Below are 26811 nucleotides of genomic sequence, written 5' to 3' on the forward strand. Positions count from 1 at the left end.
TCCTTGAAATTTTTTTTTTCTTATAAAATTTTAACATCCCAGTTACAATGGCCATGAAGCCTCAATCCATCCCCATGACTTTTAATCTAGTATCACGTGACCCGCCGCCTAACGCCGCCTTTACCTCTGTGGGACCTTGTCACGATGAGCTGTGACGCTTTCACTCAGGAAACACCAAAAGATATAAGCACCGCGAAAGCTCAAAGATTCAGATTACAAATCCAACAGGATCCTCACCTCCAGCAGCCAATTTTTTTTTAGACGAATACGATCCAGCCTCAAGCGACACTTTACGCCTCTCAGAAACTCTTCTTCAGAATATTTGCCCCGCTACCCAATCCAGTTTGAGGGATAGCTGAGAGAATCTAACCGTTCATAATGCTCTTCTTCAGGTAAAGCCCTGCTGCCATGTCACGGAAATCATTGCTCGAGATCGAATTCTGATACATGGATGTGAAATGCTAATCTGAATGCGGTGAAATTCCAACAGCTTCTTCAAGACGCTCATCGACCACGAGGTCACTGTGGAGCTCAAAAACGACATCCAGCTCAAGGGCATGCTGAAAAGCGTGGACCAGTACCTCAACATCAAGCTGGACGACATTCAAGTCGTCGAGGAGCTAAAATACCCTCACCTGGTATGGAAAAAACGGGAAAATCTATCTTGCTCTCTCCCTCTCTTTCTTGCTAACCCCCCTTGTAGAGCTCTGTGAAGAACGTCTTCATTCGGGGATCTGTCGTTCGATATGTCCACCTCCCAGCGGCTTCGGTCGATACTCAGTTGCTGGAGGATGCTACACGGAGAGGCAAGTTGTTCTTCAAATTGGCAGAGATGATTTTTCGAATCGGCTAACCATGTCCGCAGAAGCTGCTGCTCAGCAAGCCAAGGCGAAATAAATGGATCCTGGTATAGAGAGGCGTTGGTTTACCAGCTGAAGAAAGAGATGGTTGGCGTTTGCATACGATAAATCATGTAATTCTGGGTCGGGAGCATCGGAGAATGGTAATATCTTTACACACTTTGTGGTGCAGGATCGCTGGGGTTTGTTGCGAGTATAAAAGCAGTCATTTGGCGTTTCTCATGGCATGGGCAACGGACCATCAGATTTTCTTTCCCCCCGGCATCATTTTTTTGGACGTTTTAATAAAAATTTATGATATCCAACTTGGGTTCTCTACGTTACCACCAAGCCCCGCCTCCTTCGCCAGCCTTGCCCTCCCAGAGTGGAGAAATGCCTTTCTGTTCGTCGTCTTCGCCCTCTACTAATGGTCTTACTAGCCCTCCTTTCCTCCTCTCTGTCATCCATCTATCTATCCAACCCTTCATTCTTTTTCTTGACTGGTCGCTACCGACATTGACAGTGGGGATTATCTTGTCTATCCTCAGACCCATGACGAACATGGCAAGCTCACGGAAACTGCTGTGTTCAGAGTACGGAACGCCAAAGCACATGGCCTCCTTGGTGCTGCCTCTCTGAGCAACAAGATCCTTTGCCCCGAATCTTGTCCTCCAGCCCTTGCCATGGAGAAGCTGTTGAGTAGAGATACTGCTCGGCGGAGTATTGGCTCCGATAACCCTGCCATTGCCCGGCCGAAAGTTCCAGCCGCTTGGTCGAAAGCCAACAATGCGACTAAAATGCGGCCTGTAGCTGTCTAGATAATCCTGCAAAGTTTCTGCACGGATCTCCATGAGCATTTGCATGTGAACTTGGGCTTCGATGGGATCTGAAGTTAGCAGCGCAGTTAGTTCTGGGTCATCAAGCTGCTTGCATATCTTTATCTTCGCCGCCGACGCAAAGATTTTGGAGCCAAGAGCTTTTGCTATAGCCACACATATCCTCTCCTTTCCAATAGAGTAAGTCCCGCATATTACTAGAAGCCGGTGTTTACGCTGGGATTTCGACTTTGACTGTGCACCATCGTCCGATGGCTTATCACTTTGAAAGTACTTGCTCACGGTACCCGTTCCAGCGGATTTCTCTGACCTCTGCCAAACATCGTCTGCACAATTGGGGTCAGGAGACATTGATGCGATGAGGTCGGCACACGCTTGGATGACATCGCCTTGTGGAGGGAAAGAATATCGTGGATTCAAGTACGTCGTATCAAGATAGCAGATATCAATTCGCTGCTGCCTTGATTTGCCGGATATTGAATCTATCACATCGGATTTGAGCAGCGGATGTCGAACATGTTCAGGACAGGCTCGGAAGTCGCCGCAGTGCAATATCCGCTTGGTTCGTTTGTTTGGCCCATTTCCAAATGGCTTTTCAAAAAGGAATAAGGAGCTCCCAGGACAGTGATTGGCGGGCATCATGGTGACCGTTGCACCTTCAGTTCCGGGAACATCATATGGCTTTTCGAATTCCAGCTCAACAACCCACTTGGCAGCAGTCCGGAGCTGTTGCTTGACCAAGCTCCCGGTGACCTTACTGCAGTAGATTGGGCCGTGTCTCCAACTAGCTGTTAGGCCGATGTAATGGTCGCTGTGGAAGTGGCTCAAGAAATAAGCCTGACATCCTTCAACGGCGCCGTAGCGAAATGCATCAACGCATATTGCGAATCCAGGCATTATTTTATAAAAGGGGCAAGTCCGCTCGTACGCCGGCCGACCTCGAGACGCGGTCTCTGCGGCCGCCGCCGTAGCCCAGGCCGAATCTTCCGCATTGCCAGACATAAGCTTAGAAAAGGCGCTCTTCGGTTTGTTTTCCGTATTCATCTCGAGGGGGTTTGCTTGACCCGGCCTGGGGACGGCGGCCCGAGCAAAGCGTTTGCCAATCTCCGCAGCCTCTACTTCAGGTTTATCGTCGGCAACGATTCTGTCCTTGGTTGGTAGTGGAATAGGGTCGCCGTCAAGACATGAGTTGACATGTCGCGAGGCTTCGTCTGCAGATATGCCAAGTAGGCTTCCAGAACAGACCGGGCAGCTCTCTACCACGGAGTGATTATCCAAAAGTTCATCGAGATCGTCACCAGGGATTCCGGCCTCTTCAGCTTCAAGCCTTGCCTGCTCCCGCATGAATCGCATCTCCCGCATCTCTTCACCTTCAAACTCGTCTAAGTCGAAATCGTCCATGTCAGCAAAATCCCCCAGTTGGTTAAATTGGGCATCAACCGAGGTTTCTTGCTCCAGCGGCGGCGGTTCATACTTTTCATTGGTGTCTTCGGTCTGCGTAGTATCACGAAGTGGTTCTTTCTGGGCAGAGGGGGGCGACGGTTCGGCATCTTTTGCGTCGTGGGATGGTGCGTCTGGTGGGATGGTATTGCTGTTGCTGTTGCTGTTGCTGTTGCTGTTGCTGTTGCCGTCGCCATCCTCATCCTCACTGTCAGAGTCTATAACAAACGGAGTCTTAATCCGAGGCTTGGGCTTCTTCGGCTCGTTTTCATTTTCAGCCTTTATTGGTGGCGTTGTATTACTGGTAGAGGGTTTGTCTGATGCATCTGCCGTTTCCTCCTTTAATGCTGGTTCGGTAGAAGCGTCTTTGCTAATCCTTCTCTTTTTACTTGGAGCTTCAACTTCATTGTATCGGACTTCATCGTCACGTCCATAGAGATCCTCCTTGGCAGCGGATTCCGCAGGTACCGCACCGACGAATAGCGAATCCTCAGGCTTTGCCGTTTTTTGGAAAAAGTTGAGGATGCTTGTGTTTGGCTTGGCAGCAGGTTTCTTAGCAAAGCCAGAGCTTGCCGTTGATTTTCTGGGCGTATGAGACCTGTTGACTTTGGTAGAGGCGACCATAATGGCTAGTTCTGCGACAAGACTGAAGCACCATGCTTTTCTGAACGTGCCGTCGTCATACAAGGCGGGACACGTACATTCACGATTCGCGTAAAGGGCTGGAGTGACTGCGCGTAGTCACGTGCGTGCTAGATTGGTGGGGTTTGATCTACAATTCAATCTATGGTTGTCTACTTACCCGGAACAGATGCCAAAGAGCCTGGTAGAGGAATGGCATCTATTTACTGGCAAAAGATCAGGTTCATAAATGCATTCATGAGAGGCTACAAATTGTAATGAATTGTAATGCAAAGCAGATCATTATGTGTTGATCGATAGATACATTGCTGGCATGAGCGTAAAGCGTATAGCACTCAATCACCCGGATAAGTCTGCTGAGCCGAAATAGGTCCCGGTGTAAAAGATGCCCCGGCGCTGGAACTGTAGACATCCCGATGCATAGAATAAGCCACGGCGATGGATGACGACGCTGATTAGTCAATTCTATTTAACTCTATCAATTGTAAGGGTCGGATTCAATAATACGCTATAATACGCCCTGTGATTCCTTGTTTCAGCTGGTAGCGCCCGTCCAAGGCCTCATACATGGTTTGTTCCAGCGTCTCTACAAGTACCACTGCGCCTCGCTACCTGGGAGTCCAAGTCAACTTTACAACACCACCAGCGAATTGTTCTTGTCTTTTTGGTCGCCATTGTTTGAGAAGCTATATGCTATAAATCGCCTCTCAGTTGATTGTCTTTGCCTAAGAAATTTAATCGTCAGGTAGCCATCATGTCTTGTGAGCTGCCCGAGATGGATCCAAGTCAGAGGACCAGTTCTTGTTATTGACACATCTCACAGCGTGGCTCACTACTACCGCAACACTGCAAAATGTAACCACTCTGCCTCCAGAAGTGTCACTCGCCAGAGCCCTGGAAGTCATACAGAATCACAAAATTCACATGCAGTGCGATCCTCACATGGTCAAATTCGAGTCGGTCCCTCAGCCGTCAAAGGTTGTGACGCCCACTGTTCCAACGGACCGAGGAATTGTCGCCGTGGGAGAGGCTGCGTACTACTCGGTGACGGACAAGGTACACACGCTCCCTGCAGGCCTCTGGGACTCCAACGTTGAGAGTATAAACGAATTCGTGACGCTGGAAAAGGGTGTTTTTGTGAGGCTTTACAGCCCTCTCAACGTGGTGATGGAGACGGTCTGGACTGTGAGAGCAAACGGCAATGGCGGGGTAGATCTGATCGAAGACGTGGTGATCAAGGCGTCCCGACTACTGGTGGGCACGATTAAGAACATGTGCAACACGAACTGGAGCACCTTTCACGGTAAGATAGTGGACATGATGAAGGAGGTTCCGGCACAATAAGGGGACGATACTGGTATATCGGCATTGGCTTGAGCAATATGAAAACTAATACGACTGTGTTTCATCACCCATAGACATGCGATAGGCAGTGGCTGCTGAGATGAACTTGCCGCTGGGCTCTTTATTGGATGATATCTCGTTGTCTTGTTCAAGCCCCATCCATCACCCGCCCTTATCACAACTACCACCTTACCCATTCAGCCACCTCGATCCAGCCACCTGAAGCAAACGCGGAGAGCGCCATTCATCCGTGCTAAAGCTGCTAAAGCTGCTAAAACTGCTAAAACTGCTAAAACCGGTAGTCGCGTTGCGCCAGCAAACGAATGGCTGTGGTTGCCCGCGGCTAAACTCCGCGTCAGAACTGCGCCTCACACCCGCTCCCTTGGGCCTGTCGGGCATCTCTCGAGACTTGATCTTGTCATCTCGTCCGTTTCTGCTCTGTCATTGTCATCTGCGGCTGGGGGACCCGGAGAAGGATGGCTGCAGCGCGCGTGGAACATCGCGACGAGTGAGCAGCGTGTGTTTGAGATCAATGCGAGATCCGTGCCCGGCCGCCAGAAATCCATCCATGCCAAATCCTGCGCTTCCTGGAGATCGACACCCTCATCCAAGGCCCAAGTGGGCCTCGCCTGCAACATGTCGCTCCAAGTAAGATGGCCCGACGTGTCCGGCACCAAGCAGAAGGCGCTGGAAGATGCAAAGAAGATGCAGAATGCCGTCGTCGAGAGCTGCTCCAAGGCCGGCAAGCAAGCCCCGCAGTATGAGCTTCAAGAGCTCGTTGGCAAGGGCAGCTTTGGGCGGGTGTATAGGGCGACGGCCATCGGGACCGGCCAGCTGGTTGCCGTCAAGATCATCGACATCGAGGAGAGCGACACTGTCAACCCCAAGCTGGCCGACACTTACACCGACCTGCTCAAGGAGATCAACGCCCTGCAGCTGCTGAGCGACAGCGGGGCCAGGAACATCAACCATGTCATCGAGGCCCTGCCCGTCGGACAGTCCATGTGGATGGTGACGGAGTACTGCGCCGGCGGCAGCGTTGCGACTCTGATGCGCCCAACGGCTCCCGGTGGGCTGCTGGAGAAATGGATCATTCCCATTGTGCGCGAGGTGGCCGAGGCCATTCACTGGGTTCACGGCCAGGGCATCATCCATCGCGATCTCAAGTGCGCCAACGTGCTCATTACCGAGACGGGCAATGTTCAGCTGTGTGATTTTGGCGTTGCGGGCGTTATTGAAACAAAGTTTGACAAACGGTCGACATTTATTGGGACTCCGCATTGGATGGCGCCGGAATTGTTTGATAAGGAGGCGTCTTATGGGACCGAGGTCGATATATGGGCGTTTGGCGCCATGGTGTATGAAATTGCGTCTGGCTTGCCGCCCAACGTCACCGCTGGGATTGACTTTTCGAGATTGGGCTCGCATCTAAAACACCACACGCCTCGGCTGGAGGGCGACCAGTATTCGGCGGGCTTGAGAGATTTGGTCTCGTATTGCCTTCAGCACGATGTTGCAAAACGACCGACGATTGAGCAGGTGCAGCTCCATAGATATGTCCGTAATACGGAGGAATCGCATCCAACGTCTTCACTTGTCCATCTTGTCCGAGCCTTCAAACTTTGGGAGGCACAAGGAGGAGATCGCAGGTCGCTCTTCTCTGCTGGTGGCGCCCAAGGCCTGGCTGATCTCCAAATTGCAATCTCCAATGACGAGTGGAACTTTAGCACAACCGCAGCATTTGACCAGCAGGTCTTGGACCAGGGAGATGCCCAGGACGTCTACGACGTGTACGGATCAAAGGTGGATTTCAGCCCAGAGGGCTATGATGAGACTTCGCGTCCACAGAAGCCCAAGTCGCGGAGAAGGCCGCCACCACACCTGCCGTCGGTCAAGGCACCTCTGGAAAAGATTTTTGACCCTAATACCATATCAACGTATGAAGAAAATTCCAGAGCATACTATAGTCAGCTTTTCCAGGCCCCTATATCAGATCTTCCCCTTCGAGACGAGGCTTCACAGCCTTCTGACGTACGGGAATCATTAATTGATCTGGATGTATCGCTGCACGGCGGAGAGCTCTCGCAGTATGTCGACATGGACACCATCAAGCCCAGCGACTCACAAGCGTCGTTTGACTACGACTTTGATGATACGAGCTTCTCCAGGGCGCCAATGAGCGACCCAATTGACCTCAAAGATAACAGGCGCACTCAGGACTGGAAATTTCCTTCAATGGCGGCTCCTGCGACAATAAATCCGGAGGAATTCAAGTTCCCGCCGCTCACTACCACGCTCCCCCCACCTGATGATGACCGGCCCTCACTTCTTCATCACACTACCGAACCGTATCAGCACTCTTCTAGTTTCGGCGAACTTGCGCCGACCCCTTCAGTTGACCATCGAGCTTCAGTTGGCAGCTTGATAGATCTCGATATGAGCTTCGCCGATTCATCAACAGACTTGACCCGGCCCTCCACATCCTATTCAGATGTTGGTTCCATTAGCGGTTCAGAGATTGGTGGTACCAATCCTTTTGAGCTGGAAAAACATGCCTCGCTCTATGTGATGAATGCTACAAACCGCGAGCCGTCCATCTACATTTCAGATGACTCCGAATACTCGCACGTGCTTGCAAGCATCCCAGATCTCTCCTTGGATGAAGGATCAAAACACGACGAATCCCACATCAGCAGAGAGAGCAATGTCTCAGCGTTCAGTGAAGGTCGACCATATTCTCTGAGCGACTTTGCTGACATGGACCCCGAACTGCCACCAGAGCCAACTCCCGCTCCAAGCACACCGCAGTATCCGCCATCGTTGCGAGACTACTCTCCGCGCAGTCGGTCTCCGCATAGCCAGTCTCCTCCTGTGCAGCGTCCCCGGCCACCCTTGCGCAACCTCGATTCATCTCTCCCGCCTCTCCCGGCAACACCTTCGTCAAAAGTCATGCTTGGCCAAGCTTCGCCCGAAGAGATACGAAAAGAGCTACGGCGCATGGCCATGAGCCTTGGAGATCATTTGACCTATGTCAACTCGTACATCTCTACCCTGCCGGTTAGAAGAAAGAGTATACACTATTCGCTAGATCCAGATGGAGGTGCGATTTGAGGTTCATGGTGTATGGTGATGCAACCAATCGATTTCCCTCGAAGAAGAGAGAAATAAGGAAACAAAACAAGAAAAGTAATTGTATGCTAGAGACATGATTTATTTACCCTTTTGGAAGGATGTATATTAGATGGTACTTATTTGCTTTACGGTTGAACAAAAAAAGCGTATTCCTTTGCTGCAATTGGAAATTTCATGAAAGATACCACACTAAACGTTCCATGCTAAAGTCTTGATGTATATCTTGTTGCATCTCGCTAATGCAATGCGTGCTCTCATCGTATATTTGCACCCTTTCATCAGAAACCAATCATATTGCCCAATAATAGAGCCTGGTATTTCTCAATCGCCTCTCCAAGCTTAATCAAAACACCCGCTGAGAGCATCTTGACCTCGTTCTCTTCTCCTCCGTCCTCGCCTCTTATCCTTCCAAACACAGACGAAGCCCATTCTCGCGTCTCCACGACTTCCCGCCCTTGGGTTTCGCACAATCGCCGCATATCGCCATCATTGACCTCCAGCAGCGACGCCATGGCGACGAGCCAGCCTTTGAGAGCGCCCATGTCGTCCTGGGTATGTGTTCTCACGGCCAGGAGCAGATTCCACAGTTCGGAGGTGAGTTGGGGGAGCGAGAGCGTTGAAGGCCCTGCTGCGTGTATGATGACGCCCAAGGTTTGGAGGTAGAGTGCTAGTAGGGCCGGGTTGAGGATGAGGGGTTTGGAGGATCGGAGGGCGACTTGGAAGTGGGCGGTGAGGGGGTAGAAGAAGGATTCGGCGATGAGGGCGGCGGTGGTGTTTGGGATTGAGCGGACTCGGGGCTTTGCTTTCGACTTTGACTTGTAGCGGCTTGTAAAGGTTTGGAGTTTGAGAATGTCTGGGCCGGTGGTCGCGTCGGCTGCCTTTGCGGCTAGTGGCTCTAGAAAAGAGGATGTGAGGGATTGCGTTATTGTGTCTAGTGCTGTTGAGGGTAAGGCCTTGAGCTGGGATGAAGGATTGGCTTCGCTTTGTTTGGTTGTTGAGTTTAGGTAGAGCTGTTCAATCTTCTCTGGCAGTCTTTTTGAAGGGAAAGATGCACTGGACTGGTATTCAGAGGTGTCAAACCCGGCGAGCTCTCTGGCTGACAGTCCAATGGCAATGAGAACCTGCGTTCGCTGCGACAGGGAGTAATCGCCTTCGAAGAAAGTGCGTGAGAACCACGGGGCCATGGCTTTTGGCTGAGCGACGATCAAGGCCATCATGCCCTGCAGTTTCAAATCGTTGAATTCTTCAATGTCGAATTTATCCTGGAGCCCGACGAATAGACCGGCGAGTTCCTCTGCGTGTGAACTCACTTCCGTGCCGAAATTGGCCTTTCGCCGAATTAAGACGGGTGCGTTCTGTAGGGCCAGTTTCTGCTTGTCGTATGATTCGGTGTCGCGAAGATATAAGATGAGATCTCGGATATAGACTGGAGCCTTTGGTTTGTTGCGCTGAACCAATGTAGCGTCATCGTCGGAGTCTTCTGGGTCGGAGTGTTTGGCATATGGAACGAGGTCTTCTTCATTGTCGTCCGAGGAGTCTATTTCTTCAATGATGGCTATAGGCTTGATAGTTGAGATGCTGGGTTCTGGTTTCGATTTTGGTTTGGGCTTTTGTTTTTGGATTCGTTTTTGAGGTGGTCTATTCTCTTTCCGTACTGGTAGTCCTGAAGTTTCTGTCTTGAGGATGGGCTCGATGGATCCGACTTCGTCAAAAACACTTGTAAGAGATTTTAACCATTTAGCTTCTTCGGTTTCCGTTTCGTCCATGTGAAAATCGAGCTTTTGAGACTTATCGTCCATGAGAGTTGAGAGGGATTCTCCAACTACTAAACCCAAGAAACGAGCTCTGGCCTGAGTGGAAGCTATCCGATTTGAGATTGCAGACAAGTATGAACCCGATCTCACAATGATTCTCAGTTTGATAGGAGACAGCCTGGAGATGTAACCGGCACTGAGAAGCAGCACCTCCGTGTGAACTGACGAGAGATTAGTATGCATCCAAAATCTTGGCTATTTGAAAGTGTTTATACCATTTTGTTGCAGTATGGCTGCGTGTTTGATGTATAGCTGATCTCCAAACTGAGACAAGCTCTTTTCGAATACGGTCGTGATGCCATCTTTGTTTTGAGCTAGAACTGCAAGAACAGCCCTCCTAATGCCTATAGAGTCACCCAGGCCAGCGCCAGAAGATGAAGTGCACCAAGCAACGAGATGATTATAGAGAGTCTCGTTGCCCTTGATGAGTGCGTCGATGATGCCAGCAGCGGCAGAGATGACTGTTTTTGAAGACGGCTCGTCCAAGTCTAGCCCATTGAGGTGTTGGGCAAGATATTGTAGCAGTGTATTTATAGTCTTTTTGGCGCTATGGGGGTGGGAGAGGCACACTTTGGCAAAGTCACCTGGATTATTTCCTTTGAGGAGAAGAAGACCGTCGATGACCGTCTTCACGAGTGATTCTATGACGAGTAAGCGATGAGTCGTGATAATGACACTGGGAAAAAAAATACCTGAATAGCCCAGTGACATTCCTCGCTGGAAGAGGTCTGAGCAGAAATGCAATTCGCTTTCGCTTTTTGTTTGTCTAGCCCAGAGTACTAAATTAAAGGCTACCCATTGCGAATATTTGGTTCCGTCGGTTATCCATATTGCGCTGGCGCGAATGGTTTCTGATCCAACAATCCCAATTGCTTCGGCAGCTGTAGATATTATGCGGCCACTGGTGAGCAAAGAGAGCAGTGCCTGAGATTGTACTTTCTTTGAAGTCTCGGAGCTGAGTCGTCCCGCTGAAGCTGTCCATAAGGTCCGGATAGCATCATCGCCGTCTAAAGCTGATGCCAGTAGATCGAGGAAGATGCCGATGTGAAGCACTAGGTCTGGCCGCGTAGAATCTTTACTCCCTAGCTTGTGCTCTTGAATGAGAGCTCTGAGGTGAGTAAGAACGGCGTTCAGCCCGGCAACACTTTGTAAGCATTTCGTAAATAGCTGTGCGTCGTTGTAAGCGTCCTCGGCGCCATCGTCCTGTCCACCTTCTTTCAGCAGCGTCCAGTAATTTGAGGTAATCTCCGTCACCAAGACGTGAATGATGGCCGCGCTTTTGGGGCCAGGCTCGTGGACATGGAAACTGTCTGGCCGCTTCTCATGCTGTGTTAGATATTTCAGAACCTGGATGAGCGAATCGTAGTCTGGCTGATTTCGAAGAAGCTCCAACGCTCCGTCAGGTGAATCCACCTGCGATGTCGGTAAGACTTGGACCACCTTCTTAGTCGAGCCAACTTCAGATAGCAGCGGTTGAGAGTCCTTTCGGGGCGTTAGGTATGTGGTGCTGACTGGGGTCAGTAGCTCGTCCATGGCTGCTACCTTGCCTGTGTGAGACAGCCGTAGAAGACGTTTGATAGCGACATCTACGGAGCACGCAAACCAAGTTACTGGCAAAAAAGAAAATGTCGCGACATCAGCTGGACAGGTGAAAAGACGATGGCGGCTGAGAAAGATCAAAGAGCTCTGGCCGATTGGAAGCCCGAGACCCCACCTTCACCTGACCTCACCGAGCCTCACCGAGCCGCGGCCAAGGCAGCTCCCACCTTACCTAACAGCTACAGCTTGCCGTCATCCTGCACTAATGCTTCCCCCAAACCACCTGCGAGCCTGACACGCCTCTCTCCGTTTCTTGTTTTTCACTTTAATCCCGAGTCGATCGCCATTTGCTTTACCATGAGTGTCGAAACCCAGAGGGCGGCGGACATTGCTGCCGACAGCGAGACGATACGATGGTCAGTGCCCGAGACCCGGTGATGCGCCATGCGCCGAGCTGACAGGCATGCAGGAAGTATCTCGACCAGATCAGACGCAACCCGGGCCCCATGACGGATCCGATGGCCGTGGAAGAGGAGTTTCTAGCACAGTTTGAGAAGTTCAAGATCTTGTATGTAGCACAAGCGAGCGAAGCAGAGTGGAAGCAGGAGCAGAAGCAGACGTTTGGCTAACCAGGCATGCCTAGGGTGATGTTTGTCCTACCTCGCACGGATATTCCTTGCTTCAGGCTGACGGCGGCTGCAGTGGCGCAGGCGGTCTAGGATGCGAGATTCTGAAGAATTTGGCCATGTCCAAGTTCAAGGATATCCATGTAATTGATATGGGTGAGGCGAATCGATGCACACGTCGTTGACTGTCACTCGAGCTAACGCGGATCGCACGACGGATAAGACACCATCGACATTTCCAATCTGAACCGACAATTCCTCTTCCGAAAGTCAGACGTGGGCAAGTTCAAGGCCGAGGTGGCGGCGAAATTCGTCGAGCAAAGAGTCAAGGGCGTCAAAATCACCGCTCACAATAACCGGATCCAAGACTTTGACGAGGAGTTTTACAAGCAGTTTCAGCTCGTTATTTGCGGCCTGGACAGCATCGAAGCTCGACGATGGATCAATGCTATGCTCGTCTCCATCGCTGAAGAGGCAGAGGATCCCGATGGAATCAAACCGTTGATCGACGGCGGCACTGAGGGCTTCAAGGGACAGGCGCGAGTTATCCTCCCCTCAATCACTTCATGTATAGAGTGTCAACTCGACATGCACGCTCCCAGAGCTGCTGTTCCTCTTTGCACCATTGCATCTATTCCGCGACAGCCGGAGCATTGCGTCGAATGGGCCCATGTCATTGCCTGGGAAGAAGAGAAGCCCTTTCCGAAGCTCGACAAGGACGACCCTGAGCACGTCACATGGATCTACCAAAAGGCCCTCAAGCGCGCAGAGGAGTTTAACATCCCAGGAATTACATACTCACTTACGCAGGGAACAATCAAGAACATTATCCCGGCCATTGCTTCAACAAACGCCATCATTGCCGCTGCCTGCTGTAATGAGGCATTCAAGATTGCTACCAACTCGGCGCCATGCTTGGGCTTTGAGAACAACTACATGATGTATTCTGGTAACGACAGCATATACACCTACACGTTTAAGCATGAGAAGAAAGATGACTGCCCCGTTTGTGGCCGAGAAGCTCGCCCCTTGGAAGCCGATCCCAATATGACGCTCCAAGACTTGTTGGATTCTTTGGCCATTCGTCCCGAGGCTCAGCTTAAGAAACCATCCATACGCGCAGAGGGAAAGACGCTGTACATGCAGGTACCGCAAAGCTTGGAGGAGCAGACCAGACCGAACCTGAGCAAGTCTCTCAAAGACCTTGGGCTCGAGAATGGACAGGAGGTTGTGGTTACGGATCCTGCGTTTCCTCTTGAGTTCAACTTTTATTTCCGATTCAAGAGGGAGAGCTCTTAAGAGGAGCTGGTCATTATCTATCACGACTTTTTTTTCTTTTACGACACTTTGGGTGTTTTATTTACGGAGTGGGTTCTTATCCTCTTGGGCATTTTCCTGGCGTTGGAGACATGATGGGCCATATCATTGCATCTTTGTACATGGGCGCAGAAATCAAAAGAAAACAAAGCAAATAGCAAATAAACAGATGGATCCTAGATCTTTTATTCTTTTTTACTTTATTTATTGCTCATGAGAGACAAACACCGCAAGAATGCGTCAAAAAATATATGTAGAATGCAGCTATTACCATGCCCCCCCCCCCCCCGATTTATATACAAAACGCCTTGAACCAAAAACAAGACAAAAATCACTGAACCATGTTAATCACCTGCTGCTCCAGCTTTTTGCACTTTAGCTTCAAATGCTTCACCGACTCGAGGAACAGCTCGTCGCTATCCCACTGGCCCGTGCTCTCAATCGAAAAGATGAAGTGGTCTCTCCTCCGGCCGAGCTTCACCTTGCCCTCAAACTCGGCATGGCGCAGCGCCTCTCTGCTGACCGTGTCCTTCATCGAATCCTTGACCACGGCCTTGACCTCGCCCAGGTGGCCCTCGTAGCCGCTGCCGGCCTTGCTGACGTCCTCCCTCGTGACTGGTTCGAGGCCAATGACGCCCTCGGGGAAGCACTTTTGGAACTTTTCGGCGTCGGCGCCGAGGATGGGCCGGGTGATGTGGATGAGCGGCAGCAGGCGGTAGGAGGCGGTGGCGACGGGCGAGAACTTGGAGTGGTCTGCGCCGATGCCCTTGTGCATGTGCATGGCCAGGTTGATGGTCTGCTTGGGCCGCAGCTTGGCTATAAGGATGTCTGGGTTGACGGGCCGGATGGCGTTTTCGCCGCTGAAATACTCGGCCTGCCTGCCCGTCGGCGCAAAGACAATGTCCCTTGCGTAGACGTGCGCGTGGTGGTACGCCTTGAGCGGGTCGTTTTCCGTCGGCGCGGCGTCCTGGTTGACGGTGCATGTGACGTTGAGCTCGAGGCGCACCGTGTTCCAGTCGAAGCTGTTTGCGTACTGGTCCTCGCCGGCGGCCGGCTTCTTGTACCACTTTAGGAAGTTGTGTATGCCCTCGCGGCCGCCGTTGAAGGGTACGAGGCCTAGTCTATGCGCGAGGACCTCATCCTGGATGACGGAGGTGTTGTTCTCTATAAAGACGTCTTCGATGGCGAGGGTTGGGATCTCGGCGATGAGGATGCGGCGAAAGGCGTTTGCGAGCGAGGCGTCGATGCCGATGAGCGAGAAGGAAGCGTCGTTGGCCTCGTTGCGGTGGAACTGGATGGAAAAGGCGGATTGGAAGTGCTCGATGGAGAAGGCGTGGTCTTCGCCGGGGAAGTGGCCGGGGAAATCTGTGGAGGAGACGTTGGAGACTGTCTCTTTGTTGATGCCAACGGTCTAGAAAAAAAAAAAAAAGATATTAGCAACAGCTCATGAAATGAAAAAAAGCTAGCAGCAAAAGCATTTCTTACGTTTCGGCGCAAGTGCTCCTCCGCACTGGGAGCAGCATGTCGTGAAGGCGCCATTTTGTATGTGTCGAGGGAATTGGGAGGGAGTTGTGCAATCGCAAGAGGTGCTTCTACTGAAGTGATCCCAGGGAAATTTTTTGGATGCGATAACGAATTGGCGATAGATAGCAGAAGCGCGAGCCCCGCCGCGGTGAGCCAAGGTGAAGGAAGCAGTCCGCACTTGGCTTTTCTTGGGTTAGTGCCTTTTATTACATCATTTGCGATGGCTGGACAGAGCTTCAAGCAAGTTAACTTACCTAGATAGATAGATACTGCTACTCTTTATCAATATCATCCATTTGCTAAAGTCATTGATTTCCTTACTCTCTGGTCTTTTCAGCTAGCGATAAAGCCATGTATAGTCTCACTAAAAACCAAAAATTCACAGTAGAGAGCGTCTTCGTACCTGATGTACACATAGTCAAATCGCAAACGCCAATATCGCTGTTTATATGTGCAAAATTCATAACCCATAATACATTGCTTTAGCTATACCAAAGTCAAGCTTCCATGTCATGCTATCTAACCTGATAAACCGTTTGAATTAACCCAAATGTTCACACTCCATATCAAGCGTCACCACTACATCGGTAGTGGCTATTCCCTCCAATCCCTTTTTTATTGGTATTCATTTTCGCTCTTTTCTCTCTCGTTTCTCTTACTCGATATCTTCCATATTCCATACACTGACACCCTTCTTCTGCACGCTGTCTTTCAATCTGGAAAGCACCGCCTGCCGCTTGGTTCTCTTATCCATGAGATCTCCTTTCTCCTCCCTGCTGAAACCGCTGACCTTCTTCCGCGGTGTATGCATCGAACCGGACAAAGACATGACACTCCCGGATAGACTACCAGAAAAGCTCTGGCGGAAGTTGCGAGATGGTGTCGCATCTGGAGCGAGTAAGCTCCTCCTTGCCTGCGACGTTCGGAAAGGAGACCCATCCCTACTAGGAGACTCTAGTCGCATCCTTCGCAGCTGTGTTTCCAAAACATCGACATCTCCACTGCGCTTCTCTACCATGCTCGTCATTTTGGTGATTGTCTTCATCACAGCTTCCACAGTAGGAACGTTTGTGGATCCCCTGCCCGAGGCGCTTGAGATCGACGCCATGCGGGTTTTGAGAAGAGTCAATGCCTCCTCTGCTTCGGCGAGAAGCTTTGAGAATTTGGTGTACTCCCGCCTCAGGTCATTCTGCTGTGCTTGCTGTTCTGCACTAAGAGGGAGCGACCGCGCAGCATCGGCCTGATTTGGATCTACTCTCGTCATGATAATCCTCTTCAGATCCTCCTGCTTGGCTCGGAGCCGGTGCATGTCCCTGGCTAGGTCTTGGCAGGCCTCGAGTTTATCGCTCAAGTCCTGTACTCGGCCATCGTCCAAGTCGCCCATAAGCTCAATCTCGAGAATCTCCCCAAGGTCACCAATTTCACATAGAACCCAATCGTCTGGATCTTCGAGGTCGTCGGGCGTTCTTCCATCTGGAATGCGGTTATCGGTATGACCCTTTGTAAAGGCCCTTACAGACCGAGCATTGAGTCCAAGGGTATCAATCATTGAGTTGATATCTCGGTAAACAGCCTCGACCTGCGCAGGAATGCTCTCCTGGGCTGGAGGAGCAACATTTGAATGAGCAATGAATTCATCCAGTACTAGTTTGCCTTCAACCTCGGATGCGAGGAGTCTTTGTACGCTTTCATCCTCTTCATCAATTAATACTCGACCCTCTTCGGCCTGTTGTCGCTCTCGCAATTTTCTTGACTGCTTAACGAATGAGTCTTCAGTGGCAGTCTTGACCTTGCCCGCAGTAGTTGACGCAACGAGCTGCGAACGCTTAGCACCCAGTGCCTGAGAAGCCACGCCCGCTGCGCGGTTTCCCACTCCGCCTTGCAAAGAGCCGGGTACTCGAACGCTTGGGGTGCCCCCGGATGCGCTCTGGCTGAGCTCCCCAAAGAGTGGTCGTGATCGTTGCTGTTCGGGAGTGTGTGTAGGGCTGAGGTCTTCAGCTACATCAATGCCGCTACCCTCAGATGCATTGTCATCTAATTCGCTCTCTTCTTCTTCTTCTTCTTCTTCTTCTTCTTCCTCCTCCTCCTCCTCCTCTTCTTCTTGCTCTTCTTCCTCTTCCTCTTGCTCTTCTTCCTCATCCTCTTCATCCTCGTCGTCTTCGGACTCTGGAATAGGAGCTCCGTTCTTGGATGTAGGGAGCGCGAAGCTCGCCGGTGATGCCGAAGGTGCTACTTTGGAGAAAATGCTTGCCTTGGTTGGATCAGGGGGTAGAGGGGCGTCTTCGATTACTGTTGATTTTTCCTCCGAAGGCTTGGTGCTGGTCAAGAAAGGATTGGGCCTTGTTGCCGTATTCTTTGACGTGGTTGTGGCAAAGGGGTTGTCCTTTACCGTTGCAGTTTTATCCGAAGAGAATAGGCTACTTTGCTTGGAGGCTGTGGCGTTTCCGAAAGGGCTAGAAGCGGCCGATGTGGCGGATGAGTCTGAAGAATCACCGATTAGATAAGATGACTTGCTCGTTGCATCTGGAGGAAGAGGTGTCTCGTCTGTGTCCCCACCTTTGTTTACAGGAGCCTCAGCCGCAGGCTTTCCAAAAGACGTAGACCCAAATGCAGGTTTGCCTGGCTCAGTTTTGGCTCCAAATAAGCCGCCAGTTGCTGGCTTGGGGGTAGTGCCTCCAGATCCAAATAATCCAGATCCAGTAGTTTGTGGAGCATCCGTTTTGGCACCAAAAAGGCCAGGTGTAGCGGCAGGTTTGCTTGGTTGGCCGAAAACTGAACTTGTGCCAGTTGCTGAGGACGGGGCACCGAATCTTGACGGTGCGGGTGTTGCTAACGGGGTTGTCGAACCAGCTTGCGCAGACTCGGAAGGTTCGCCAGTATCCATATCTTCGTCTGGGACCTTATTTTCGGCATCGTTGAGGGCTGATCCAAAAGCCGATCCAAACATTGACGATCCAGAGGGTGCAGTTGTTTTGTTATTGTCTTCTTGAACAGATGGATCAGGCTTAAAGGAGCTTTCTAGTTTGAATGGAGTGGACCCAAAAACGCTGCCGGCTGGCTTGTCTTGAGTAGAACCAAAGGCATTTCCTGAGGGCTTTGATGAGAAGGCGGTAGCTTCTGAACCAGATCCAAACGCACCTCCAGTTCCGAATGCGCTTCCAGTTCCAGCCAGCTTACCACCACTACCAAAAACACTAGACCCTGTAGTATTAGTATTGCTACCAGCAAGAGAAGCAAATCCTCCTTGAGAGGCAAACCCCGCGAACCCTCCCGATGAAGCGGGCGCAGAGGGTTGAGCAGTGCTTGCAGCAGTGCTTCCAAATGGACTTTGAGAGGCTTTGTTTGCAAAGCTAGAAAAGCCTGATTGGCCAAAAGCTGGGGTGGAAGCTGCTGCCGCTCCTGTTCCTGCTCCCATGCCGGCGCCAGCAGAGGCCCAAGGACTGGCTCGCATGCCCAGCTGGGATGATTGACCAAAGGCGCTCGACTTTCCAAATGCAGCAGCCGGTGCTGCTGAGCCAAAAGTACTTGATCCAAAAGCTGCTCCACCACTTGGCGTAGCAGCAGCGGCCGCACCCCCTGATCCCCATGGAGAGGCTTTTTGGCCCAGCTGTGCTGACGACCCAAAAGAAGGAGCAGCTGAAGCGGGCGCGGAAAAGGGCGAGGGTGAGCTGGCAAAAGGTGAGGCTGCAGCTGCGGTTGCGGCTGCGGCTGGTGTTGATGCTGACATAGGGACCGCATCACCTTGAACTGCTGTCAACCCCGGATAGGCGGCGCCTTTCTTGATAGAGTCAGTATAAATGACCCACCAGGAGCAGAGTACACCTTCGTGAGTCAGAACCCAGAATCCTGGTAAAGGCGTCGGCGATTCCTCAAGCTCCTCATCCGACGGTATGGGCTTATAGACTTTGTCCTTGCTAGATAGGTCCAGGGCAATTCCGATGGGGGTCGAATCATCCATGGTGTCAGTCATCGGAAGGGTGGGTCGCTTAGAGTCATCGAGTAGTTCGGTAGTCGTAAAGACGCCTGTAATGGATTCGGCAGGCTTATCGCTTGCAAGGGCGCTTTTGGATCGAGTCAGCAGACCGATATCAGCTGTTGCCGTAGATGAGACGATGAGGAGATCCTGAAGATCGGGAGGGAAGTCTCTCAGTCTCAGTATGGTATGGTGGGGGATCTTCTCAGATCCAATAGGGTCAACGGGATCCATCAGTTTTTGGAACGAAAAGGTCGAGGGGTTTTGGCGTGTGATGACGTGGTAGACTGAAGAGGGAGGAGATCCGCTAGTTGTATGAATGGCAAGGAAGAGGTTATTCTCAAGCCAGGTGAGTGATGATACTATTCCGTCGTTAGCATGAATACTTCTTTTCGTTCCTTGAGGACCAGTGATATTACCATGGCAGTCGCCCATATTGGGAGGCTTGGGAATATCGGCCTTGCCCTCTCCCTCAGGCGTCATTTGGTGAATAGTTCCATCAGCCAATCCGGCACAAAGCTGTTTGCCTTTTGAACTCCAGGCAGTACAGCTAACCTGGCTCTTCAGCGCGTTGCTGATTTTCCGCTCCTGGAGGTTTGCAATATGGAGGTTGCCGCCACTGGTAACAATAGCAAAGAGCTCTGGGACCATGGGATTTGGTACCAGTGACCTCAATGCCTCCCCATTTGTCGATAGCTCAAACGCGGAATTGGAAGATCCCTGGAGAAGGCTCTGCACCTCGTAAACGGCAAGGCCGCCACCAGATTCCGCTGACAGCACCAGGTAATTCTCGTCGGCGGTAAACACGAGCTGCGACACCCGCATAGGCATAGGGATCTTGAGCTGAGGCTCGAAGCTTCGAATATCCGAATCGCCATTTTTGGGTCCCTCAAAGGCTTTTCGAATCGACTCAGTGGTGGCGATGATGACTTGGTCAGGGCCGGCGGCAGCAACCAGGCCTCTCTTTGAGGCAACGCTTAGGAGCGACGAGGTAGGAGTAGGAAGCGACTCCCAGGGAGAAGTGAGACGCACTTTGGCATCGCCAGCAATGGCCAGGAAGCCGAGGGCCTACATGTATAAAGACTTGCGTGTCAATGGTCTGATCAACACTTTTGGTTGCCTATTCAACAGAAAGACAACAAAGGCAAAAAGAAAAAAAATTGCAGCAAATCAAGCAGCCAAGCAACAAAGATATTGCCACTCACCTCCGTCTGAATAGTTTCCAGGTCAGGGCCTGCATTGACATTTCCCGCGCCTCCATTCATGGTGTTGTTCGAGGCGTTGAATCCAAACGCCATTGTCGTCGTCGCCTCAGACGAGCTCCGGATCTCGTTTACAATCCGACTGGCAGACGAACATGGGTCTGCGGCGCCGCGCTGCAAAGTCCCGTCGTCGCTGGAGCTCCCGCCGGCAGAAGCTGCGCCTGGAGCTGCCGGGGCCCAATTCGGAGGCAGAGACCGCGAGAAGGGCGAGGGCGCGGCGAAGAATCGGTGAGGCGAGAAGACGCGTCGGTTGTTCTGCTGCAGCGGACTGTGCAAGAGTAGCGATTGGAGGTGCAACGGGAACTGCGCCGCCTGCACCATTCTCGCGACCCTTGCATGCGAAGTCCAACTTTTTGGGAGCTCTTGGGTGGAATCACGTGGGTTCGCACAGCTTGAGCCAATGGCGCGTGCAGCTGCGCTCCATCTGCCCACAGGCGAGGCGGCTGTCCAATCAGTGGCGCTGCCAGCTGTGCCGGGGGGGGCCTTTTATAGAGGGGAACAGCAGCGCTATAAGGCACTGGAGGTGGGAGCTTGTACCTCGTGCGCTAGATTCCAGTGCGCGGTGACTTTGCCCAGCACAAGTCGTTGGCAGCAAGGTGCCTAAAGGCAGAAGGCAGCTTTTAGCCTCGTCATCAGCTACTGGCACTATAACCAAACATCGACCGTCTTCAGCCTGCGAGCTTCACCAAAACGAGAAACCACCAAGCATTGAAGTGCGACAGTACGACACAGTAAATACTGATGCTCCACGGCTGTTGATTCCTGCAACCTGGTATACACGAGCAACAGACGAGACCAGCACGACTGGTCGTAAAAGCACCCACAGCAGCCTCAAGATGCCGGGCTTCGACTTCTCCAACTACAACCGCAATGCGGCCCTGCACGCCCGCGGAGTGCCTCTGCCAAAGGCGACCAGCACAGGAACAACCATTGTCGGCTGCATCTTCGACGGCGGCGTTGTGGTGAGTGGGCATAGATCCTGTTTCTTCTGCTGCAGCAGCTGCTCTGCATAATCAATCACCCCTCCCCCTCTCTCCCTCCCTGAAGACACAACATCACAAAGCTAAAGGTACATCTGGCTGACGAACCCCAACAAAACAGATTGCTGCTGATACCCGAGCCACCTCCGGCCCCATCGTCGCCGACAAGAACTGCGAGAAGCTTCACTACATCTCCCCCCCAGATCTGGTGTGCCGGAGCCGGTACCGCCGCCGACACCGAGTTCACCACCGCCCTCATCTCCTCCCAGCTCGAGCTGCACTCCCTCTCCACCGGCCGCAAGCCCCGCGTCGTCACCTGCATGACCCTCCTCAAGCAGCACCTCTTCCGCTACCAGGGCCACATTGGCGCGTACCTCGTCGTCGCCGGCTGCGACCCTACCGGCACCCACCTCTTCACCGTCCACGCCCACGGCAGCACAGACAAGCTCCCCTACGTCACCATGGGATCCGGCAGTCTGGCTGCCATGAGCGTCTTTGAGACGCAGTGGAAGGCGGACATTTCACGGGATGAGGCCGTCAAGCTGTGTAGCGATGCTATCCTGTCCGGTATCTGGAACGATTTGGGTTCTGGTTCCAACGTCGACGTTGCCGTCATCACCAAGGAGAAGACTACCCTGCTACGAAACTACATCAAGCCCAACGAGAAGAGCGCGAAGCTGCAGAGCTACCGCTTCGAGAAGGGCACTACTGCCGTCTTAAACGAAAAGGTTATCAACAAGAGCGATCTTAAGCGATTTGTCACAGTACACGACTTACCGGTTGAGGGTGAGAAGATGGATGTTGATACCTAAAGATGGGGAAGGAATAGCGGGCGGTTAGGGCGTGACTTTGTGCTTTATCCGCGAAATAGTTAACAGACTAGAAACCAAATAAAACTTCAAAGCTATGATAATGATACAATGTTTTGACCCCTTCATGAGATAAAAAAACGGGAAATTGGAGAGACAATTTCCAAAGCTATTACAAAGATACAGCTTTTCGAACAAAGTCAATGAAATAAAGGACATTGGAGAAGTTCTTTTTGGTCTTGAAATTATTGGATTATCTTTGTTATCACCCTATTTGTCCTGGATATGAGACGTTTCCCACAACGTCTTTTTGGATATATGAACAGCCAAACGCCCGGCCAAAAAAAGAGTAAAATCAACCGCACTCTATGCGGACTCGGTTTAGAGAAAAAAAGGGAACAAAGGAAATATGAATATATGTACGCCGCAGACAGCAAAAGCAGAAAAAAAAAATTTCTTCTTACAAGAATCAAGAACCAAGGCTTGTCCAAGAAACAAGCTTTAGAGCAGTGTGTCCCAAGAAAAAGGGGCTCATCGAGCGCCCAGCATGCTTTCAAGAGCATATCAAGATAAGAAAGAAGAAGAAGAAAGCACGGAAACTAGAAAAGGAAGAAGTGAAAGCGAAAAAAAAAAAAAATGAGAACCCGCCTACTCAAATGCTGAGAGTGAAAAAAAAAAAAGAAAAAGAAAAGAAAATAGAAAAACAGGGAGAAGAAGAAGAGTAGACGAGAAGAAAATCGGGCGGCAAGGAGCAAAAGTGGGAGAGGGAGAAAAGATAAAAGACTCCAATATTGAAGCGAGACAGCCAAATCCTAAAACTCCGTTATAGATGAATGGGACGAAGAGATTTCATCATCATTAGAGTGGCCCGTTTATGAAGCGGGCTTTTTGCCAAACATTGCCCGTGAGCGCGATTTGCTGCGGGCTCGAGCCTTCTTCGGGATGTCAGGGGTATCCTCGTCATCCTGGTATTTTGCCTTGTGGATCCTAAAAGACGATTTGAATTAGCCCATTGCCTATAAGAAATGAGAATGAGAGAGATGCAGAGATGGAACATACCAGCTGTTTCCTACCATGCTCATACCCTTGGCTTCAGCCATTCGGTAGAACTTGGCACTCTTCTTCAAGTTCTTTTTGCAGCCGATTCCCTGAGCGTAGCAAAAACCAGCTTCCGCCAAAGCATCGACATCACCCCATGCTATTCAATTCGTTAGTAAGACGAGAACCATAATACATAATACAAGTGGAGATGTGTCAGTTTCAACTTACTGCCGGCGATTTCAAAGCAGCGCAGCGCAAGTGCTTTATCTTGCTCAATGCCCCATCCGTTCATATGGCTTACGCCCAGCTCATAGATGCTCAGCGCAAACTGAGCCTTGTGAGTTTTGTTTTCAGCGACGTTGATGCGCTTTCCTTCCTTGGCCACCCCCTCATCTTCTGCAACTTCGGCGCTTGCCATATCGGCTGCTTTCCGTAGCCATTGCACTCCTTCTTTCTGATTGGCCTTCATGCCCCAGCCATGGCGACAAGCAAGGGCATACAAAAGCATTGCTGTTGGGTGGTTGAGTCGAGCTGCATGTCGGAGGTGGTAGGTGGATTCGTTCAAAGAGCCATTCTCGTGGCACTCTATTCCCTTTGCTAGGTGCTCTTCAGCCGTCATCTCTGCAGCAGTAGGTGCAGGCGCAGGCCCGGCGGTGGTGCTCGTTGTTGATCGGACGGACATGGTCGGGCGTATCGTGTTGGCAGAATCGCTGGTACCAATCGAGGCAGGGGTCCTACCCCTGGGTGCTTCTCCGGCATGCAGGGTCCGTGATCTGCCTCTGGGGCCATCTTCGGCTTGTCGCCTGGATTCATTTGAAGGTCTAGGTCCACGGCCAGCGCTCTCTGAGCTGAGCTTACCTGCATCGCTCTGCTGTCTGGTCATTGCACTAGAGATACTAGCAGCATCATCCGGAATGGTACGAGCAGAGCTAGACGGCCGAGTAGGAGGTGAAGGTGGTGCGGCCGCCTGAGGTTGGTTGTCTGAAGACTCGGACCGCTGGATCGACTTTCCTCGGGGCAGAACAAATTTTGAGTAGACATAGGTGCCGTTGCCGTTATTTTCTGCTGGCTGTTCCACAAAGGCCTCACTGTGCATGCTTATCGGGGTCTGGGCCGACTCGTCAGCCAGTATAAATGACGGCTGACTATCTGACGAAGCCTGCCTAATGGGAGGGTCGAAACTAGGGGTTCCAGATCTGCTCATGGGTCGAGAAAAGTTGAAGGCGGGCCGAGGAAGCGCGGAAGACTCAGAGGCAGCAGATGGGGATCGTTGGAAAGAAGGCATGACAGAAGATGCCATATGGTGTGGGAGGGCTGCGCTGCCAGAGGACAGTTTTCGGGAAGGCAACGACTGAACCGAACTGGACATAGTGCCAAACGACTCCTCCTCTGTCGGTACAGGAGAGGGCAAAGCGCTTGGAAAGCGTCCGGGGAAGAGGCTTCTGGGCGGTGCCAAACCGATTTCGTCGAGAGAGCTCTGTTTGAACCTTCGAGGAGAGGAATCTGAAAAAGCAGAAGAGAAGGACGAGGGCTGAGGGCGGCCAGAAATGGGGGATTTTGTTGATTGGCGATCAAGTGGAGGGAGGATATCGTTTTCAAGAGGTGAAGGTGATCGGTCTTGTCGTGCCCCGAAGTAGCTGTTTGGGTCATCACGTTGTCCCAGCCGTCGACCCCGAGCATATTCGGGGATATCTGGTACATCTGGCAGATCCTCGGGCACGGGGGGCACGCCGTCATCGGGGGTGGCCGGGATTCGACTCATGCGTGGATGCATAGATCTTGGCCGTTCGATTTCGCCCGAGAAGGCGTCTTCCACGAGCCCCAATCCAGCGGAAAGCGGAGGAGCAGGGGATTCATCTCGCTCAGACGCCGAGTCCTGGGACATGGATCGGAAGTATTCTGACCGGCCCTGGATGATGAGGGGGCTCTCGGCCGTCAGAGGGGGGAGCCGACTAACGCGATTTCCATCTTTGTTGGTAGTTTCCTGGAGCTGTCGGGCCAGCAGGCGACTCTGCAGGGCGAAGGCGTCCAAGGGAGAGAGTTCGGGGGGGCGCTTCCCCGGCGACATGGAGCCGCGGCGATCGCAAAGGTCGAGAAGCAGAAGAAGCGGCAGAGTTGGCGGAGTGGGATCGCAGGTCCAGCAAGGACGGGCGATTGGTCACGGCGTCTTTCATGTTGGTCAAAGCCCAAGTCCAGCGGGTTGTGTGGTGAAGGGATAATGGATAGCAGCGAATGCGCAAGCGCCAAGGGTGCTAAACAGGATAGATAAATAAAGCCAGGAGCCTCGGAAATGCGATCATCAAAGCCTGGGTGGGGACGCGCAGAATCGGAATCCCAAAAATAACGGCCCAGAAGCAAAAGAATGGGCACCGTGGACCGGTTGGGCTGGGCTCTTCGCGTCGCCGGAGCTGCGCAAAAGCACGGGTGCAGGTGCAAGGTGATGTGGCGGTGCGGCGATGTTCTGATGACCAGGCCAGCGAGGATCAATGACGATTCGAACGGTCGTGTCAGCGTCGGCGTCGGTGACGGGCGGCACGAAAGATCCGAGTGAAGCAAGGCGAAGAAAGAGAAGAAAGAAGAGAATAGAAGCGACAAAGGAGAGTCCAATACGAAGAGAAGGCGAGAAGGATAGACTGGGGTGAGTTTAAAAAAAAAGGACGAATCGAAGAGACGCAGCTGCGCGATATCAAAGGCTCGCAGACGGCTGCTCGAACAAAGAGGTTGAAAGGTGCTGGCCCCGGGCAAGGTGGTGTATGAAGTAGAAAATACGGAGCTCTGTTTCTTGTTTAGGATACGGAGCAACGGGGAACAGTCGTGCTCGACAACGTGCGTTTCTTGTCACACGAGGGGCCAGAGTCGCGGGGAGGCAGAGAGAGAACAAGGGCGGCAGAAGAGAAGCGAAGAGAGAAGCGAAGCGATCACGACACGGGGAACGAGGCGCTCAAGGCACAGAAGCACAGAGGCAAGCCTCACGAAGACGCACGGCAACGAGGCTCGCACTGGTGGACGCCTCCCTTGCGGTCTGAGAGGCGGGCGGCTGGACTGAGGATAGGAGGAGCAACGAAGACCAGAGTCTGAAGGGTCTGAAGGGTCTGGGTCTGAGGGTCTGGAGGTGGATGGATACGAAGCAAAAGGAGGTTAGGAGGCCAGTGGCGGCCCCCCGTAGCTACGGCCGGCTCCAGGTACTCTGTACGGGCTTGCGCAGCCAGCGGCCGGTGGCGGCCCAGGTACTGCGCTACCGGCACGGCTAGTGGCAGCAGCACGAGGACTAACCCGAGATGGTGGCTTGCCCTTTAGACTTCAAGGTACAGAAGCGTAAATGCTGAAGGTTCAGGATCCTCTTTCCTGCTGCTCTGTGCCGTGGCCCCTAGTGTTTGATGGGGGCAATGCTAAAATAATGGGTAGCTATCCAGGTATTCGTGGGAGCTGCCCAGGCAGCGCTGGAGCAGAGTGCACGATGGGTGAACGAGTGATGCTACACGGCATCGGGGGAATGCCAGGCTGGTAGATGCAAACATACAGTACCGGGACCGGTACATGATATGAGAGTTTCCGCCCCAGGTAGGTCGAGATTGTATGGTGGGCATCTGCTGCTTGGCACTATCGCTTCGTATTGGCATCAATCAATGATACTTTGTCGCTAGCAGCTAGGCGCAGTGTACGCGGACGGCAATCTGAGCTGGTTGAGCCACT

The 26811-nt window shown here is 52.1% G+C and overlaps 11 protein-coding genes across 11 annotated transcripts; 6 read left to right on the forward strand and 5 right to left on the reverse strand.

Moving 5' to 3' along the window:
* Positions 1-159: 159 nt before the first annotated feature.
* On the forward strand, positions 160-1137 carry TrAtP1_004364 (uncharacterized protein). The gene is made up of 4 exons (XM_014083914.2): positions 160-392; positions 491-638; positions 704-806; positions 866-1137. The coding sequence occupies exons 1-4, from the start codon at positions 379-381 to the stop codon at positions 895-897; spliced, it is 297 nt and encodes a 98-aa protein (XP_013939389.1). The 5' UTR covers positions 160-378; the 3' UTR covers positions 898-1137.
* Positions 1138-3788, reverse strand: TrAtP1_004365 (uncharacterized protein). The gene is made up of 2 exons (XM_066112270.1): positions 3150-3788; positions 1138-3057 (listed from the first exon to the last, which is right to left on the reverse strand). Exons 1-2 carry the CDS (start codon positions 3316-3318, stop codon positions 1181-1183), a joined length of 2046 nt encoding a protein of 681 aa, XP_065968353.1. The 5' UTR covers positions 3319-3788; the 3' UTR covers positions 1138-1180.
* Positions 3789-4196: 408 nt separating this feature from the next.
* Positions 4197-5252, forward strand: TrAtP1_004366 (uncharacterized protein). Its single transcript, XM_014083916.2, has 2 exons — positions 4197-4518; positions 4581-5252. Exons 1-2 carry the CDS (start codon positions 4512-4514, stop codon positions 5099-5101), a joined length of 528 nt encoding a protein of 175 aa, XP_013939391.1. The 5' UTR covers positions 4197-4511; the 3' UTR covers positions 5102-5252.
* Positions 5253-5482: 230 nt separating this feature from the next.
* TrAtP1_004368 (uncharacterized protein) lies at positions 5483-11765 on the reverse strand. Its single transcript, XM_014083483.2, has 3 exons — positions 10740-11765; positions 10263-10688; positions 5483-10208 (listed from the first exon to the last, which is right to left on the reverse strand). The coding sequence occupies exons 1-3, from the start codon at positions 11578-11580 to the stop codon at positions 8512-8514; spliced, it is 2964 nt and encodes a 987-aa protein (XP_013938958.2). The 5' UTR covers positions 11581-11765; the 3' UTR covers positions 5483-8511.
* TrAtP1_004367 (uncharacterized protein) lies at positions 5738-8212 on the forward strand (the record flags this gene model as incomplete). The annotated part of the gene is made up of 1 exon (XM_014083917.2): positions 5738-8212. The coding sequence occupies one exon, from the start codon at positions 5738-5740 to the stop codon at positions 8210-8212; it is 2475 nt and encodes an 824-aa protein (XP_013939392.1).
* Positions 11707-12215, forward strand: TrAtP1_004369 (uncharacterized protein; the record flags this gene model as incomplete). The annotated part of the gene is made up of 2 exons (XM_014083918.2): positions 11707-12002; positions 12056-12215. 2 exons carry the CDS (start codon positions 11707-11709, stop codon positions 12213-12215), a joined length of 456 nt encoding a protein of 151 aa, XP_013939393.2.
* Positions 12216-12331: 116 nt separating this feature from the next.
* TrAtP1_004370 (uncharacterized protein) lies at positions 12332-13511 on the forward strand (the record flags this gene model as incomplete). The annotated part of the gene is made up of 2 exons (XM_066112271.1): positions 12332-12368; positions 12436-13511. The coding sequence occupies 2 exons, from the start codon at positions 12332-12334 to the stop codon at positions 13509-13511; spliced, it is 1113 nt and encodes a 370-aa protein (XP_065968354.1).
* A 349-nt stretch (positions 13512-13860) lies between these two features.
* Positions 13861-15068, reverse strand: TrAtP1_004371 (uncharacterized protein; the record flags this gene model as incomplete). Its single annotated transcript, XM_014083270.1, has 2 exons — positions 13861-14940; positions 15015-15068. The coding sequence occupies 2 exons, from the start codon at positions 15066-15068 to the stop codon at positions 13861-13863; spliced, it is 1134 nt and encodes a 377-aa protein (XP_013938745.1).
* Positions 15069-15708: 640 nt separating this feature from the next.
* On the reverse strand, positions 15709-20686 carry TrAtP1_004372 (uncharacterized protein; the record flags this gene model as incomplete). Its single annotated transcript, XM_066112272.1, has 4 exons — positions 20232-20686; positions 19446-20094; positions 17610-19388; positions 15709-17534 (listed from the first exon to the last, which is right to left on the reverse strand). Exons 1-4 carry the CDS (start codon positions 20607-20609, stop codon positions 15709-15711), a joined length of 4632 nt encoding a protein of 1543 aa, XP_065968355.1. The 5' UTR covers positions 20610-20686.
* Positions 20687-21588: 902 nt separating this feature from the next.
* Positions 21589-22080, forward strand: TrAtP1_004373 (uncharacterized protein; the record flags this gene model as incomplete). Its single annotated transcript, XM_014083920.2, has 1 exon — positions 21589-22080. One exon carries the CDS (start codon positions 21589-21591, stop codon positions 22078-22080), a length of 492 nt encoding a protein of 163 aa, XP_013939395.2.
* A 233-nt stretch (positions 22081-22313) lies between these two features.
* TrAtP1_004374 (uncharacterized protein) lies at positions 22314-26427 on the reverse strand. The gene is made up of 3 exons (XM_014083250.2): positions 23347-26427; positions 23137-23275; positions 22314-23064 (listed from the first exon to the last, which is right to left on the reverse strand). Exons 1-3 carry the CDS (start codon positions 25184-25186, stop codon positions 22950-22952), a joined length of 2094 nt encoding a protein of 697 aa, XP_013938725.2. The 5' UTR covers positions 25187-26427; the 3' UTR covers positions 22314-22949.
* Positions 26428-26811: the final 384 nt, after the last annotated feature.

The sequence above is a fragment of the Trichoderma atroviride genome, chromosome 2 (assembly GCF_020647795.1).
Source record: "Trichoderma atroviride chromosome 2, complete sequence".
Taxonomy (NCBI): Eukaryota; Fungi; Ascomycota; class Sordariomycetes; order Hypocreales; family Hypocreaceae; genus Trichoderma; species Trichoderma atroviride.